Source organism: Catharus ustulatus, chromosome 3 (assembly GCF_009819885.2).
Source record: "Catharus ustulatus isolate bCatUst1 chromosome 3, bCatUst1.pri.v2, whole genome shotgun sequence".
In the NCBI taxonomy this organism is placed as follows: Eukaryota; Metazoa; Chordata; class Aves; order Passeriformes; family Turdidae; genus Catharus; species Catharus ustulatus.
In genome coordinates this window covers 96,602,931-96,621,234 of record NC_046223.1, presented here as the reverse complement: position 1 = coordinate 96,621,234, position 18,304 = coordinate 96,602,931, and the positions used below count along the sequence as shown (strand labels likewise).

Below are 18,304 nucleotides of genomic sequence, written 5' to 3'. Positions count from 1 at the left end.
AATATATTAAAGGAATAGTGAAAATGAGCAATAAAGTTACGTGGACTATCTTAGCTAATTAAAATGTTAGAAGAATGGACCATAAATTCAATATTCTAAGTTATGCCTCCACATACTTCTATGAAAAGGAAAGCAGTAAGAGCAAAAGCCAGAGAGACACAGATTTGACAAGTAGACAAATAAATGGATAAAGGTGAACCTTGTGGAGTTCAACCAGGCCAAGCGCAAGGTCAGGGTAATCTGAAACACAAGTACAGGCTGGGCACAGAATAAACTGAGAGCAGCCCTGAGGACAAGGACTTTGGGTGTTGGTTGGCAAGAAGCTTGACATGAGCCAGCAGAGTGCACTTGCAATCCAGAGGGCCAAATGTATTCTGGGCTGCATTGAAAGAAGTGTGACCAACAGTTCAAGAGAGGTGATTTTACCTCTCTATGCTGCTCTTACAAGACCCCACCCAGAATACTGTGTCCAGATCTAGGGCCCCCAACAAAAGAAGGATGTGAAGCTATAGGAGTGAAGCCAGAGATGGCCAAAAAGATGATCAATGGGCTGGAGCACCTCTGATGATGACAGGCTGAGTGAGTTGGTATCAGTCATCCTGGAGAAAAGTAGGCAGCTGGGAGACCTTAGAACAGCCTTTCAGTGTCTAAAAGGGGTTACAAGAGAGCTAGAGAGAGACTTTTCACAAGAGCATGTAGTGATAGGAAAAGGAGTAATGGTTACAAATTTAAAGAGAGTGAGTTTAGATTAGAATTTCTTCGCTATGGTGGTGGTGAGGCACTGGAACAGGTTTACCAGAGAAGCTGAGAATGTTCCATTCCTGGAAGAGTTCAAAGCCAGGTTAGACGAGGCCGTAAGCAACCTGGTTTAGTGGAAGATATTCCTGTCCATGACAGGGGGATAGAATTAGATAATCTTTAATGTTCCTCCCAACCCAAACTATTCTATGATTCTATGGAAGAGCAATAGATAAGTCTCTCTCCTTCATGTTCTAGGTAACTCTGTGCAGAATAACTGAAGCAAGATATTTGCCATTCAGTTAAGCTTTCTTAGTAGATATCTGTGGTTTTGTATTTTCTGTAATTAAATTCAATAGCCTAATATCCGTGATCTGTGTCTTGCTCTATGACCATCACGAATCATATTTTTCGTGCTTCAAATTTGATGTAAATACTTTTAATGAAAAGAAAGACATTTCAAACATCTGCCTCAGGCTTGATATTATCAGAGGTGCTTTTCAAAACAAACTGCCCTGATTTCAAACTTCATTTTAATAGACATGGGAATAAAAATTGACTTATTTATTTACAATTTACCTTTCTGTGCAGTGTTTGCTCCCCATCAAGTTAGAGATGTTTCTGTTGCTAGGGACTAAATATATCTATCCTTACAGCAGCAATACGGAAAAACAGGCTGTTACACAGATTGTCTAAGTTTTTCTGCACTTTGTAAGTAAGAAATCTTGGGTAAAGCTTGCTTGCTTCTGAATAGCAATCCATTCTGAAATTATTGATTTTAAATTGTCATGTACACCAATAGCACTTTAATTTATCATGCCTAGATTTAGAAGTAATTGGATTTTTTTCAAACAATATTTTTTTAGAAACAGAAAAGACGGGGAAGAGAAGAAAATGTTATTTATTTTATTAGTTCATTACAAGCACTAAAACAAATTTTTAATATTGAAAGTTGTGCTAAATGTTAATAATTGAACTTTGTTTTAAAGGGTAATCATTGAGGATGTTGGGTTTTTTTTGCATTTTGTTTTCCACTGCAGATACAGTGTTATTAATTTAGTATATCTTATCCTCAGATAATTTATCTGGCCTCTTCTCTCAAAAGATAATAATAAAAAAACCCAACTATTGACATTTTTGCATTTTTTGCTGATTAATCATTCAAGTTTTGTGCTTTGTACATTGCCAATTTTTTCTGAGAATGAAGCTCACTTCAATTCACTGGAGCACTGCCTTCGCTCTGTACACCGCTCTGAATTCAGATCATGTCTCTGTGATCACAGCTGGTTTTGAATAATCCTCTTTATGTACTCTGTGGAATTGCTGTGTACAGTTTTAGGTACTGCCCCTCAAGAAAGGTGAAGATCAATTGGAGATTGTCCAGAGGACAATAATGAGAGTCACTGGTGCTAAAAGTAGGAAGGAAGAGTGAGAATGAATCACAGTAAGATATCTCTACAGAAAAGATGACTGAGTGCACTGGCCTCAGGAATCAAGGTGTTGGTGAGCAGCTCAGGGGCGGCCTTAGTGAGGAGAGGTTGCTGGGCACAGTCAGTTCCAAAGGACCCTGCAGAGCACAGCTGAGCTCTGCAACCATGATCCCAGCAGCTCTGAGAAACTGTGCTTAGCAAAGGGCAAAACTGCACAGGCAGGGAGGGCAGGAATGAAAAGAGCGAGGAACAGCAGAGGGAACACTAAGGTCATATCAGAGGGAGGTGTTCCAGACACCAGAGCTGGTGTTTTGCTGCAGCCCAATGGAGAGGACCATGCCAGAGCAGATATCCATACCGCAGCCATCCTGGAGCAGGTGGATATAATTTCTTAAAGAATCTGCAGCTGATGGAGGAGCCACACTAAAGCAAGTTTATCTTGAAGTTCAATAGCTCATGAAGAAGACACATGCTGGAGCAGAGGAAAAGTGTATGGAGCAAGGAGAAGCAGCTTTAATAAGCTGACCACAACTCCCATTCCTTATGCCGTAGCATTTGCTGGAGTAGGAAAAAAGCCAATAGAATGAAAGTGACCCTGGGAATAGAGGGAGGAAAGTGCTGTTCTGATGGTTTTTAATCTTTATTTCCTGAAGCTTGTTTGACCTTATTTTAATTGGCAATATATTAAATTAACTTTTTCCAAGTTGAATCCTCTCTCTGTCCTATCTTGACTCATGAAATTTTTCATCCTATTTTTTCCCATCTGGTTGAAAAGGGAAAGGGAGTGAACAGCTGGGTGAGGTGTGGTTGTTCACCAAGGATAACCCACTACACTGAAAAAATAACAGTTTTCAAACACATTAAGAAGAATAAAACAAGCATAAAGTAACTTCTATTTGCCCACGTGGATACAAAATGAAACAAGGCCTTTACACTACAGAAAAACAGCTTCAGAACTACATAAATATCAGGAAAAAAGCGAAAGAGTGTTCAAGATTAGGGTAAATTAGCATCTGTCAAGGATACCTAGAAAGTCTCATAAAATAACTTTCAAAAATATTTTCTAACAATTGTTTGCTATTAACTGATTCAAATAAATAAAAACCCTTTCACAATCATGTATAACTTCACAATTCTTGTATTTGCCTCATTTTACTATTTCTTTAAAATTGAGTTGAATTTTACTTGTTTGAAAATTTAGAGTGCTCATCAAATTCAGAATCTGTAAGGCATACATGTATGCTGTTGATTAGATCAAGATTCAAAATTAACTCTCAAAATTTTTACACATATTGTTATAGTAATTATTAACTTTGAGATCATGTTCTAATCAATATTTCAACTCATGTTGAAGTCAGGCTTAGTTGATTATTGCTTTGAAGAAGGACAAAGAGAAGCAGTGGCTGCCCAATGTAAATGAGAGGCTATGCTATGTAGTAGACAAGTCTGCACTACAGTGGCTTGTTCCTTACAGGAAGCAGAAATGAAGACTTAAGGACTCTTATCCAGCTTAACAATCTACACTAATATTTTGAGAAATAATTTCTGCTTTTGTTACTTTAGAATTTATATTAAAGAAAGAAATTATAATTGGAGATTGTAACTCACCATGGTGAAGGGCATATTATTCATAATAAGAAAATTTATAGGAAATTTAACTATCAAACAATTTAAATTCAGATGTTTTGAGGAAGATAAAACAAAGATTTTTTAAATTAAAAAAATTATAGGCCTCTTCTACTTTACTACAAGCTAAATCATCATGCATTCCTGAATGACCACTTCAGGGCATATGTATATGTAAAACCTAAACATCAGCAGTGAGGAATTTCCTGAGAAAGTTCTGATGATATATTCTTGAGAAACACATGCCCACTTACATTTGCAAACAGGCGGCCTGCCTTTGTTGCTCCATAATCCATCTTCTTGACACACTGCTGTTGCTTGTTGACTAGATTCTAGCTTGAAGCCCTCATTGCATTCATATATCAATCTACTGCCCAAAGTGAATTCATTCCCTATAACTGAACCATTCCCAGGGGACTCAGGAATGCCACAAGATACAGCTGAAAAGAAAGGAAAGAAAAAGATAAAGAATTGGAATTTTATCATATATATCTTTAAAATATTGCTCCACCACTGAAATAAGAAATATAGATTAGTAATTTTGACATATCCAAAATATAATAATCAAAATTAATTTTCCATGATCTTCAACATTCTGATAAATGTAACAGTATTTAAACCATTGATAAAAAACTTAGAAATGTATCTAATATAGACAAATATTTTGTAAATAATTATTTTATTCAATACAATCACTGCAGAGAGAGAATTTTCAACACAGGCTAAGGGCAATAGTTTATTTGCGAAAGAAAAAAATGAGAAGTGTCCAAAGAGATTTGGTCCAAGAAGCAACGAACTGAAAAACTCTTAAATGCTTTCTCATAGTCTGCTCCATTCTCTCAGGTTTTCTTTCAATTCTGCACTACTTCATCATAGTTTGTTCATATATTTCAGGTTTGTTTGTTCTATGTATTTAGAACTAAGTTGTTAAAGAATTCAATTTAACATTGTTTATCTGATAAGAAAAGCAACCAAATATATGAATAGACAGGGAAGTGTTCCACTTAAGGACATTATTCTGATATTTTAAACCTTATTTACATATTTGACTAATTTATTTCAGAATTTTAAATATTATGTGTATCTAGGCTTATCAATTTTCTACCTCATAAAGAAAATTACTGAATTTTTTCACTTTATTTTTTCACTTTATTTTTTCTCCTGAATTTAACTCCAAATGAACAGTTTTCTTTCAAGATCACAAAGTTTAATTTTCTGTCAACTTACTGAAGTTTGAGTAACATCTAGGGTGTTTTTTAGGCTTATATATTAATTTACTTAGCCAGAGTTCCTTTAACAGTATCTCATAATACACAATTTCCGGGCAGAGTATAATTATAAAAATGTCTATTTCAATCACTCTTAGGAAAGCTGTCCAAGTTAAGATTGTATTCTGTCATCTGACTTCTTAGGTCCCTTGCTTTTAACAATATATATTTTTTAAAATTTCTTTTAACACAATGTTTATTTTAAACTAGTTATTTATGTACAGATATTAACTCTAGGTCCTTTAATAAGTTACTAAAGCTGGTAAAAATTTTATGTTTGCCCCACAGCCCTTCTGAAAGGAAAGCCATGTTATCTTCTCTGAAAGGATGTTACTTTCAGCAAAATGGCAACTTGGAGCAGACTACCTATCAAATTATTACAATTAATCTAATTCATGAGTTCATATAAACCAATGTGTGTATGTGTGTATAGAATCACAAGCTGCTTTGAGTTCGGTATCCAGTTTACTGCTCTGCAGTAAATACACTGAATAAAAATCAGCTTTAAAGCTTTCCTTTTAAAATATTTACCAAAAAAAAGTGAAGTTTTACAAATGAAAGTATTTTTTTCTTACATGCAGTCAATGGTAAGAACAAATTCAATATTTTGACATTTTAAAATAAAAATGAATCAATTTCAAAAGAAGAAATCATAGTGTTTGTCTGAAATCTGTTTCAGGGTGAAGATAAGTATTTGTTGAAAAAAATAATCTAGTTTTAATCACTATTTACCTAATTCAATGTAAACAATTCATTTCAGAACACCATCAGAACATCATTAAAGTACCATAAACACAAGTCTCAAATTTTTTAAGTGTTTCCAAGTTGTCACATATGATGAATTTAAATTAAATACAACACTTTAAATATGATTACAATGAGGGGATATAATCATTATTAAATGATGAATGATTAGTTCATTTCTGCTTTTCTGGATTTTTTTTGTATTGCTAACAGAAGTAGAACTATAGGAACGTTCCAAAATAAGCTGCCTCCTTTGTAACACAACTTCTTGGCACTTTTTGAATCCTAACACAATTGTTCTTTGCTTATCAAAACTGAGTATTTTTCCATCAGTAGACAGGGGCCGAGCCCCCTGCCAGTGGAACCAATAGTACTGGGACAGAAAAGGTAGAGAGAAGTGACAAGGAAAGGATTCTGGAAGTCAACTTTCAACTGCTCTGATTGTGTTAGAGAAAGTGGAGAAGCGGAAGGATAAAAGTTCTGCAGCTTCTGGAAGCAGGTCTTTATATTAGAAGTCATTCACCACAAGGTGACCACAGCAGAGTGGAAGTTTTCTGGTGTACTCAACACAGTCAGCAGAGGTGTATCTGATTAAATGCTCTATATTCTCTAAAGATCAGCTGAATCCTGTTCCTACAACTAGAGCCAACTCTGATCTTGTGTCAGGCAAGCAATACTTGCAAAAAGTTTGTCTGCATGCTGAATTGATGGAAATTTAAACACACATTCTACATTAGTACATCATAAAAATGCCAATGCATTTCAAGTCATGGTTACTGTGAAAAATTTCAGTGTTTCCAATGTCTTGCACTATGCCTCCACTTATCCTAACATGCCTTACTGTTCTCTTCTGACTTGTGACAATGTGTCTGAATGCTTTTGGTTAAGATTAACTTCTTGCCAACGTTTTCAGGTCTCCTTTCTCATATAAAAACAGTAATCTCTGTGTTAAATGTGCACACATTTAATTGTATAAATTCAAAACTGAAAACTATGAGTCTATCCACCCATCCCATGTATGTGCCCATCTGTACATACAACCAAACAAAAAAACCCCAACAAACCAATCCAGGTCTGTTAGTTCATGGCAGAAGCTAATAATTCTGTCAGCATTTGTTCTTCACCTTTAGCTATAACCTTTCTAGAGACACGCTGAAAAGTTCAAGACTGAGTAGCTCTTATGTGCAAGTTATTTTAAGGAATAAAAGATGTATAATGCCTGCTCACACACAGGTGGTCCTCTCAGTTATGTCAGGCCTGATGCAATGTCCAATATGCTGAAGCATCTCAAAATCTATGCTTACCTGTCACACTTCAGCACTCTCATCCTCACCATGTACCTCAGGCCTTACTGTGTCCCTTCCTTCCTTAGTTGTTTCTAAATCTTGTACTGCTAAAATTGTCAGGCTTTTCTCACTGCTGTTTCAGCTACTTATCATAAATGCAGTTAGGGCATTCTGGCACTGTTCCAGTTAGAGTCTTATCTGTTTATTTTTTGTATGCTTGTCTCCCAGAGCCTGGGATTGGAACACAATATTCCTGTTGCTACAGATTTATTGAGGCTGTGAAAGGCTTTTAGAGCAGCAGTGTTAAAACAAAGCATATCAGCAAGGAGAGTTTCACTAAATAGCAGGTACTTTGACATTAAAGTAAGCTAACCCAAACTGACTAAAATGGCATATTTTCATTGGACAGTGGAAACAATGACGCTACTATGCCACAACCAAGTATTTTGAAGCTCTCAGCTTCATGAATGTTAAACAATGGCTTGAGAAAGTCTTCTGACCTGAGGAATTGTTTCTTAGGTCAATGATTAGATGAGACTGACAGGTTCCAGCTGGGAGATGTGCATTCAGAGTGTTGAAAATATAATTCAGCCTTAATTGTATCTGTTATCTTGCACAGCACAAAAATACACTTCTTCCAGTGCAAGGGGAAAAGCGTTTTACCTTTACATCTCAGAAACTGAGATGTAGTTTTAGTTGTTCTTTCAAGTTCCACTTGCATTTATTTCTTATTAAAACTGGTAAATTTTAAGTTTATGGCAATTCTTTAAAGTATCTATACACCTGTATTCCAGTAAGATACTTATATATTATTTATCATCAAAGTATGCAGATTCATTGCATATAGAAATGAAGCTGGGGAGTGCATTACAGTCAGACATTGGTTTATTTTCATATTCTGGAAAATCCCTAAAGTTAATCTGTAAGCATTCATCATTCAGTGATCTGTTTCTGGCATTGAATATAGTGCTGGAAAAAGCATTTAAATACCCAAAAATTGAAGTTAGAAACAGAGAAGTCCCTGAAAGCAGGATTCAAAACAAAAACATGCTCAGTGGCTTATGTGTATGCTATCCATTTGGAAACATCAGAGAGTATTAACAATTCTCAGATTTGGATACTGACAGAAATAAAAAGGAAAGTGTAAACAGGGTCGGGGATATTAAAAAAACCAAACTGTTATGAGTGGACATCTAGTCTATTCTCCTATTGCAAGTCAAAATTAAACTTGACCAATCTTCATCTAATTTGAAAGACCTCAATGACGAAAATTTCACAATTTCCACATGCAATCTATTCCAGTATTTCACTAGTCCCTCTGAGAAAATAATGAAAAATAACAATAAATAAAATTATTTATTTATAGAATAAAAGAAATTAAAAAAACTTAACTTAGAATCCTGTTAAAATAAGGTTAGCTGTAATTCCTCTATCTAGAAAGAACACAGATTAATTATTTCATTCATTTTGGAACTACTTTTAGTTTATTAAAAGATTGACATCAGGTTTCTCCATGAATTTCTGGGATTTTTTTAGTCTAGAGTAATACACTTATTTTTTTATGTTCTGAAATATGGTCATTGGTTTATACGAGATATCTGGAATTTGGTCTTTTTTAGTTTGCTACTTACCTCACTGTATGCTAAGAGGGACATTTTTGCATAGTAACATTTACCAAAAAGGTAAAATGGCCAAGCTTAATTCCATGCCCAAAACCACAGAACACCTAATTTTATGAGGAAGTAGTTTGGTGGCCTCAGAGTTATGGGTCTTGTGCAAAGTAAATGAGTATTTTCAAGTCCACTCTCCCAGGGGAGACATGGAACACAGTCATGATCCTGGAATAATCTTTGTTCAGCACAGCAAAAGAACAAAGATCTCTAGCTCCACAATGTACATCTGTACTTCAAGCAGAGGTAAGCACAATGACAGTATCTGGAATCAGCATTTTAAGCAGGAACTATTGGCATCAGCTATACTTGCATCATGATTCTGTCATAGATATTGAGCCTTTCCAAGTTCTTACAATTCAGATGAGAACTCCCTTAAAGTAGATGACTCCAGTTTTCTTTTATAAACCTGCTAGGAAGTAACTCAAATGGTGAAGGGCAGCCAAGGGTTTCTCAAGGTTCTTTTAAATTATTTTTAGCACTCTTTAGAATGAGTGGGAGAAATCAGGAAGAACCAGGTCAAAAGCTGAGCCCTGTATAGGAAGAATGTGGGATAAAGAGGGGCATTTGCTCATGACTGCCAGAGGAACATGGCCACTCTGTTGTACTCTCTCTGGTACCATGTCTCAGCCTCCAGACTCCAGCAACCCAGCACTGCTGAACCATGTTGACCCTCAGAACTCGCTTTCAGTTTTTCATTCTACCTGCTCCTCTTATCAAGCTTTCCTTATATTTTCTCTTATCATTTCTTCATCCCTGTCTCAGCCTTCTCTTCCTACTCTTCCCCAGCGTGGCAATCTCTACATGAGCTAATCAGTGACTAACAAATGTCGTTACCAGTATCATTACTGAGGCCTTACTATTTCCTCTCAGCAGATACTTGCTGTTATTATATAAGAATTGTTATTTTCTCTCCATACCACTTTTGAATGTAGCATGACTCATGTGTCTCTCTTCACTTTACAAATGAAATAAAAACAATAACAGTAAGTTCTAATTTCCTAGATAGGAGTCAAGTTCTTTATACAGCATTCAGGACATTATTACATACATTTGCATTTGAGAAGACTGGAATTGAAAAGTATCTTCTGACCCTGTCAGATTAAATCATATTAGATGTTTTCATATTCAAATTAGATGTTTTTGTAATAGATAACACAAAAAATAACTACCTTTTTTGATAATATGATCAAACTTGATTTCAAAAATTAATTCTGACACATTCAAGTTCTTAATTACAAATGTAACCCTGCAGGATTGGTTCTACAGAAATTTCTGAACTAATCAAAGGTTTTTTGATTTAGAAAGATCCTATAATGAAATCCGTGATCTGGACCAAATGTGTAATTTTAATTAATTATCAAAGACAATGCATATTGATAACAGGTACTAAATAAATTTTTAAATAAGCTCTCCATTTCAGAGTTTTTTGAAAAAGATAAAAAAATATCATTCAGTCATACAATTTGGAATAATTGTGCCAGAGTTGTAAAGTTATATATTAAAATGAGGTATCTTACATTTATAAGAAATTTACAGTAAAGATTAAGCAACCTGTCTTGCAAATATTATTTTCTCACATTGTTTACCAAAATCTATATACCCACAACCACATATATTGATGAAATAATAAATACAGTTTAAAATTCAAGAAAAAAGCTATTAGCCAACGTTAGATTGCTAAAATTTCAAAGCTCCTCCTTTCACATAATGATAAAATAAAGGCAGATACAGTGTCTGAAGTATTTTATGATTTTCTTGAGTCCTCAAATTCTGTTTAGAATCTATTGCTTTCTGAGGCTCTTTTATTCCTGGCTACCTACTACCAGGTCCTGGGATGTTATATCAAGTCCTGAACACATCTTCACATTTTCCCTCCTCTTTTCTGTGAATTATTCAGTTTTGTTCTTAAAAGGCGGGACTTTTTTCCTTAAATTGTTAAAGAACTTTTTTCTCCAGTCACACACTTCATTATGTTTGGACATAATTTTCAAGATTAGAATGGCAAATTTGAAATATTTTCTGTGCCATCATGAACAGAAAATTGTGAAAATAAAATGTAAAAACGAAAAATATGAAAGAAAACTCTTAACATTAGACTGTTAAAAAAAAAAAAAGAAACTATGAAAAAAATAAACTATTTAAGAATTTTTAAGTGCTGGGTCATATTTTCATTATACAGAACTCTGCTGTTAGACTGAACAATAGTGGAAGTAGCACTAGAAGGATAATATTGGCTGGATAGATAAGCAATAGAAAGCTAAGGGATACATTTGTATAGAATTTCTGAATCACATGATCTTAAATCCTGGTGAAAAGTAAAATATAGGGCCTCCTTAAATTTATGACCCCAACTCCCCCAGACTAACAAGTACTCACAGAATACTGGCTCTGTCCTCACATAATTAACATAACTGAGGTCCAGATTAAGATGCCAAAATTTCAGTACCTTTCGAAAAAAAGACACCTGCCATCTAGCCAGCAAAATAGCTCCCAAAGTTTCAGTGACAGTATTGACCAGATAAATGCAACAGTTTAGGCAGATGGGGCTTGTTTTCTTTCCCATTGTCTACAGCTACGTGGGATTCTTAAGCTTACAATACATCCTGCAAGCCTAGTCCCTATAACATAGGAGTTTGCATCTTTCTCTACTAGTGGGTGGAAGTGAAGTAAAACACCTCAGGACACTGAAAATGAAATGAGACTTCTATGTTTAAGCAAATGAATCAAAACTTCATCCCATGTACAGATGTTATAATTTTGTTTTAATCTGGAACAGAATTCTGTCCTCCACTTTGTTGATCCCAAGTTGTAGGCCTTTTCATTATTCTAGGTTCTTCAGTGCAAAGTGTCTGATTTTACAGCTTTGATGCCAGCACCAGAAACAGCACCTAAAATGCAGTTCAATTAAGTCCAATAGCAGCATTTTTCCCTAAATTTACCTCACATCCAGATCATACACAGATTCTCCCATGATTCAGTGACCTTCAGGAAGATCAAACAGAATCACATGTTGTATCAAATCCTATATGGCATATATGTGGCATTATACCATATAACATGATGGCATATGAGGTTAGAAGACATCCTGTATTCTGGAAGCACAGATACATAGGTCCTGCTTATGGCACACTGACAGTCTGAGTTTCTCCCTGGACTAGTTGGGTATAACCATATGGCCCTTCTCAGCAGGAAAATGCTCATCCAGAAGAAATATTTAGCTACCAAATTACTCTGTATAAAAGTTAGCTACCTATTCCTTGAAGTTCTTCAACTGTAGACAAATTTCTGCTACTTTTTACTTTTCTTGCAAATATCACACCCTCAACAGAAGAGTAAGCATCATGCTAAATCTCAAATGACTTTTTTTTTTGATTTGTAATTCCCAAAATATAACTTCCATATATACAAAACAGAAGTTTTATGGTCTTTTTAGAAATATCTGAACCATCACTGAGATGGAACATCAAGCAAAATATTTTCTTGAAGAAGGTAAAAACAAATGTACGTTAATGTCTTACAAAGTTAAGAACAAGTAAATGCAAGTTTTGATCAATCATGTTCTTAAACTATTAATGGGAGTAACAAGCTAAAGTAGACCATGGTTCAGATTCAGGATAGTTATAAAAACAACCAAACAAAACAAACCAAACAAACAAACAAACAAACAAATAGAAAAACCCAACAAAACCAAAAAACCAAACCAAAACAAAAAACCCAACCAAAAAAAACCCAAAAAACCCCCCCAAAAACAAAAAAACCCAGAAAATATGTTAAAAATTATGTCTTCAAAGCACTGGTTTTAAAGTTGTTTTCTAAAATAATAAAGTAATCCCTTATAATTACTGAATTTTATAAAATGTTCTGTTATAAAATATCATGACCTGTGGTCTGTTTGTAAGTACGTACATTACTAAAGAAAAAAGTACTGAAAACATTTTTATCATCTGGTCTGTATTTGACTGCATGAATAGCTCTTAATACTTCAACTCTGCACACATGAAATACACAAGTCAGAATGTGTTTGGATCAGGCCATGATGTCAGTGTCTCTTGGCATACAACAGTTTTGAAATGCTGCATCTTTGTTTTGTGAAATAGCCTTACAATGAAATTACAGAAGCCTACTCGGGAAGAAAGCATTATCTTACCATGGCAGATTGGCAGAGGAGAATCCCACTGGTACATGCCATTTTGGTAGCGCCTGCACGTCGCATTATTGTGACCAATCATTCTATAGCCAGGTTTGCAATAATAGTGAACTTTGCTTCCAGCCGGACCACCTGTTTTGTTTATAATTCCACCGTTCCTCAAAGTAGGGTTTAAACTGCAATAAGGAGCTAAAAACCAAAAAATGGACACTGTTAAAAACAAATCAAATGCACTTAATGCACAAAATTAAGGTTATTTATGACATATATAAACTTTGAATGCCACTAAAATCAATACTGAAACCTTTTTAGTATTTTTGGAATCCTCAGTGAAGATTCAAACTGCTTAAAAAGAAACATCATGAAGTTCAAAAACAAGATTTACAATCAAAACCAGCTTATACTATTGCACATAAGGAAGTTAAAATCATGAAGCATATAGAATGTTCAGTAAGTTCACTCACAGTAAACATTCTACTTCAAATCTGATAACTTTGTAAATACAAAATTATTCTTTGAGCTACATAATATACAAAACCAATTATAGACAGCTTAATAAAAATTTCAATGCACTTTGACATGTAAGCCAAAGTTTAAACATTTTATCAAATATTTTAAAAATTTATAAGATAAATAACAATACACTGTTTCTTCAGATGAATGTTTTTTCCCAGGTTAAAATGCAGCTAATTTTTTGTACATATTCTCTCAAAGATATTGGCAACTATATTAATTTTTATGAAAATAATGCAACTTAATGGACCACAACTTCTTAAATGTTGAATTTACACTACATATGAAGTAAGAAAGAATGCACCTGTTCAAAAAATGAAAGTAAATCTTGCTAAAACATTAATCACTACTCTACTAATATTTTTTGCAGCAGTTTTCATGACCAGCAAGGTCCTCAAGGAACTGTGACATATAGGTGGAATTTTTTTGGTATGTGCTGAGTAAGTAAAAGAAGTGATGTCAAAAAGTGAGTAAGACAATTTTTAAAATAAGGTTGGAATATGGATACCTGAAATAGCAGATCAAGCAGAAGTACAGTATAATTTGACACACTACATACAGAATTGTAATTGCAAGTCTCTTTGTAGATTACAAACATTTATCAATGGATAAAAGTAATATTAAAAATTTACCTAGACTCCCTACTGATGTACAATCACTGCATATTTGAAGCAGATAGGCACCATGTCAAGCTTACTGAGATTATCTTTTCAGAAGCAACATGGCAGGACCATGTCTTTCTGAAAATAAAACTGACTGAACATCCACCACTGAAATAAACCTATGAACATTCTTCACAGGGAAGTCCCTGTTGAGCTCCGCTGAGATCTAAATGTCAATACCAGTGAGACTGAGACTGCAACTACTGTTGGAATACTCCCTCCATCATACTGAAATATGTCTTAGGTATACTGTGATATTAATTTTAACTTCTGTAGACAATTATCCAGTAGAAGTAGTGTGTGGTTTTTTTTTCACAAGTGCATAATTACAAATTTTGGTAAAAAGCTTTCAATATCTAGCTATATTTTTCAATTTTTATCTTTAATATATATTTTGTCACTGCACTGTGCACCTATGGTATCAATCACCACTTAAAGAAGAATGCTTTTGTTCATTGACAGGGATCATAAAATTGATTATATTCCTAACTGAAATGCTCCCTTTAAATATCTAGATTTAGATGCATTATGTAAAAGTCAATATTTATAAGTAATAACACCTAACATAAGCAGCAAAGCTAAGTCCACCCTTAAAGATGCTGAAAAATACTGTAATCTGTTGGAATTATATGATATAGTTCTCAATAAAGCAACAATATTTCTTCTCAAAATGGTATTTCTGTATGTTCTTTAACTTGGGGATTGTTTAAAAAAAACACCCATGAAATCATAAAGGAAAAAATTATATCCAGAATGAAAATAAATAAGCCAAGATGGTCCAGTAAAAGAATTGTTTGGGGCCATGTTTTGCATCCTTTGTAAGAATGGTGACACTCACTTGCCAGACTAAATTACATTAATTATCAAATTACTCTTTAAAAAAGGAGCTATTTAAAGAAACACAATAAATAGGGTTTTAATTTTCCTTCCAAAATATTCAAGAATAAATAAGATTGCTATTGTAAAACAAGCAGGTCAAGACTTCTAAAATCAGCTCCAGTAACATCTTAAGTGCTATTTAATTTTAAATATCCTAGATCTTAAGAAAAGCTGGTGAGTCATAAATAAAATATGCAATTCAAAAAAACCCTCCAAATTTATTACATCAGTACTGTAATTTTAGACATAAAATATTTGTCTGTAGTCCTGTAACACGTATAACAATTTGACCCATACTGTTTTTCTGTATAGTATCTTTCATGTCTCCTTTTGTCTATCTCCTTGTATAACCATTTAATCTAGATTATTAATTATTTTATTAAACTGCTAACATTGTTATTCTAACAGTAAATTCTTGGATAGACATAAAATAATAGGTTTTTCATGCATAATAAGATTTTAGCAGAAGAGGTTAAACTTCGTGTTCTGATTGCCAGGGTTCTTATTGCCATGTTTTAGTTGTGCCTAATTACAACAATAAATATATATGACCATCCAGAGAGAGAAGCTTTAAAGTGGCATGAAATATGGGACATTCAGACTGCTGAACTACACAGAATGATGCCCAAATACTGAAAATTTCCTCGGGAGCGAAGGGGAAATCTATCAGTCATGATTTTTGCTTATTTTGTAACATTTAATAATGCCTTGAGCCCAAAAGCATGGTTTAAGCTCTCCACGGAATGAATGGTGTTCAGATTCAGAGAAGAGTGAAGCAAAAAAAAAAAAAAAAACAAAAACCATAAAATCTTTTGAACTAAGAAATTTATCGAAGAAAACAAGAAGGAAGACAAAATACCAATATCACTCAGAATTTACTTCAACATCCTTTTGAAAAATACTTAATTCTTAAAGTTAATTGTTGTGGTTATTCTACAGAAAACTATATCCTCCTTTCCCAGATACCTTGATGACTCCCGTACATTTTTTTTTTTTCAACCATCTCTTCAACCCATTGTTACTAATCAGTAACAGTGTTTTACCTGTCACTTTCCCTGAAACCCAAGGTGAGTGAGTGGTAGCAGTTTCATGGACTGCAGGAAATAGGGAAGGGGAGATCTGGGAACTGAGATGCCTTGGTAAAACTTTGTGAAAGTTAAAGGCAGATGATCGAGTATGAATACAAAACTATGAGATGTGTTTGACAGGGTAGGCAGGTTAAAACTTGAGAAAAGAGAGAAAGAATGTTTGACATGAAGGTGCTGATTTAAGAGCCATGGGGAAGAATAGCCATGTCAGATTGTGTAAAGAAATGAGAAACAGGAAGGTAGGGACTGGAGACAAGGAGAAAGTGGTGAAAATCAAAGAGAAGGATTTGGTTACCCATTAGAAGTGGCATCAAAAAGACTGATGCATCAGAGACTGAGTTTGTGTTCAGAGTAAAATACGATTCAGGGAAAGAAACTGGAAATTATAAAATCAAATTAAATTAACTAGTGGGAGACAAAGAAAGAGAAGATCAGGGACAGAAAAAAGGAAGGAAGAGAATAACAAATTAGAGGAGTCTTAGTAAAGAGGAAGCAAGAGAAATTAAGATGGCAAGCTAGATGGGAAAGAAAGATAGATAAAAGCTGAATAAAGAAAAAGCTTACGTTTTCTACCACTAAAAGTAGACTCTGATTTGTACAGCGAGGTAGAAAAAGGGTGGAGATCAGAAAGAAGGGTTGAGGAGCACAGGTAAACTGCTTTGGCAGAGGTATTTTGACCATAATGAGTATAAGGTTTGGGACAAAAAAGGTATATGAATAGGACTACATGAACTGAGGCGGATTCTTTGAAGTACAATGAAAAAGTTCACCAGATAGCAGAAAAGATCCCAGGTATCAGAAAGGAGTTGTGTTCCCACAGTTCCAAACTTTACACTTTCATGACTGTTAAAACTGTTTCTGAAACACATAGCATGCATTTTGTTATGCAAACCACGTATGTTTGGATAACTTATATTTGAAATATATTTAACATAGAGCAGACACATCTTCCACTCTTACAGAAATTCTTAATAATGACATTTTAAAGTACTAGCAGTAGGTTGGTAGCAAGTCAGAAGCCAGCAACAAGGTTACAGGCAAGCAGTGACTGTAATCCACATCCATGTAAAAGTCCCACTACAACTACAGTATTTTGTGCTGCCAAGGCAGCATGATACGAAAAGTGTGACACTCACAACAATGTATTATGTCTAAGTTTAGATAGCATGAAAAGGTGAAAATAATTTTAAACAAATTATCTAAAATTCCTGAAGATGCATTTTATTTCACAACTCTAAAAAGCACACTCAATACAGTAAAGGAATAGGGATGTCTACATACAATTCCTTCTTAATCTATATTTTAGTAATTTTAAACTGACCTCTCTTCAGAGCTCAGGATGAAGCACACATAACAATTTCTAGGATCAGGAACTGACATGTTAACAGAAGAACCACACACAAAGCAATAAATAAATGTCTGAAGACCTGAAGTGTAAGCAAGTGCTTGAAGAATGCCAGACTGAAAACTACAGATACTGTAAGTTGAGTGAAAATTTTGAGCTTAAGCAAAATCTGTACAGTGAACTCATAAAATACTGCAGCCTTGTGTCAAGGACCACTGTGATAAAATGCTGTTTTTCTCCGAGCCAGTTTATGAGGGGAATCTGTCCTGGAATCTTATGAGGTTTATGTGAAATAGGTGTAATGACACAGGAGTGCTCTTATCCAAGAATGACAATGTTTTACCATAAAATGTGATAAACTTCTATGACGGTTCGAGTGACTGAAGTAACTTTACAGTTACAGATTTCATTTACTTTTCCAAATGACATATTGTCCACATTCTTTCAAGACGTCTTAGATAACAGTGTATTTTGTAAGGCAACATAATGAACATTTTCAGCTCACTTATAATCAAAACATTCAGCACACTTAACCTCATAACTTTCGTAATTTGCCACTGAATACCAACAGGATAATAGCTGCTAGCTAAATCACATATCACTTAGTCAACGAATATGTAGACAGCAACACATTTAAACACTGATCTTGCTTTTGCAGGATCACACTTTTCCTTTAACAAAGCATATTGTCTTAATAGATGGAACATTTAAACATTTATGCTGAGGGGTTTTTTTACTGTTGGAGACACTGTCTCAGGGAAGTTCAATTAAATGACTCCCAATTAAAAATTAAAATTCTTTTAAACTCCATGTCCCAACCCTCCCAGACGATTTTGTAGAACTCACTCTCTACAGGGAATCTACAATATTTTATCAAAGAATTTATCTTAGCAAAGGACTTGGTT

At 34.4% G+C, this 18,304-nt stretch overlaps 1 protein-coding gene across 2 annotated transcripts in view; it reads right to left on the bottom strand.

Moving 5' to 3' along the window:
• Nucleotides 1-18,304, bottom strand: part of CSMD1 (CUB and Sushi multiple domains 1) — a 1,108,435-nt gene that overhangs the window by 76,106 nt on the left and 1,014,025 nt on the right. For both annotated transcript variants that reach the window (XM_033053649.1, XM_033053650.1), the window contains exons 49-50: nt 12,913-13,101; nt 4,049-4,234 (exon numbers count right to left, since the gene is read on the bottom strand). In XM_033053649.1, the coding sequence (XP_032909540.1) occupies nt 4,049-4,234; nt 12,913-13,101 (375 nt within the window). The remainder of the gene's footprint in view (nt 1-4,048; nt 4,235-12,912; nt 13,102-18,304) is intronic.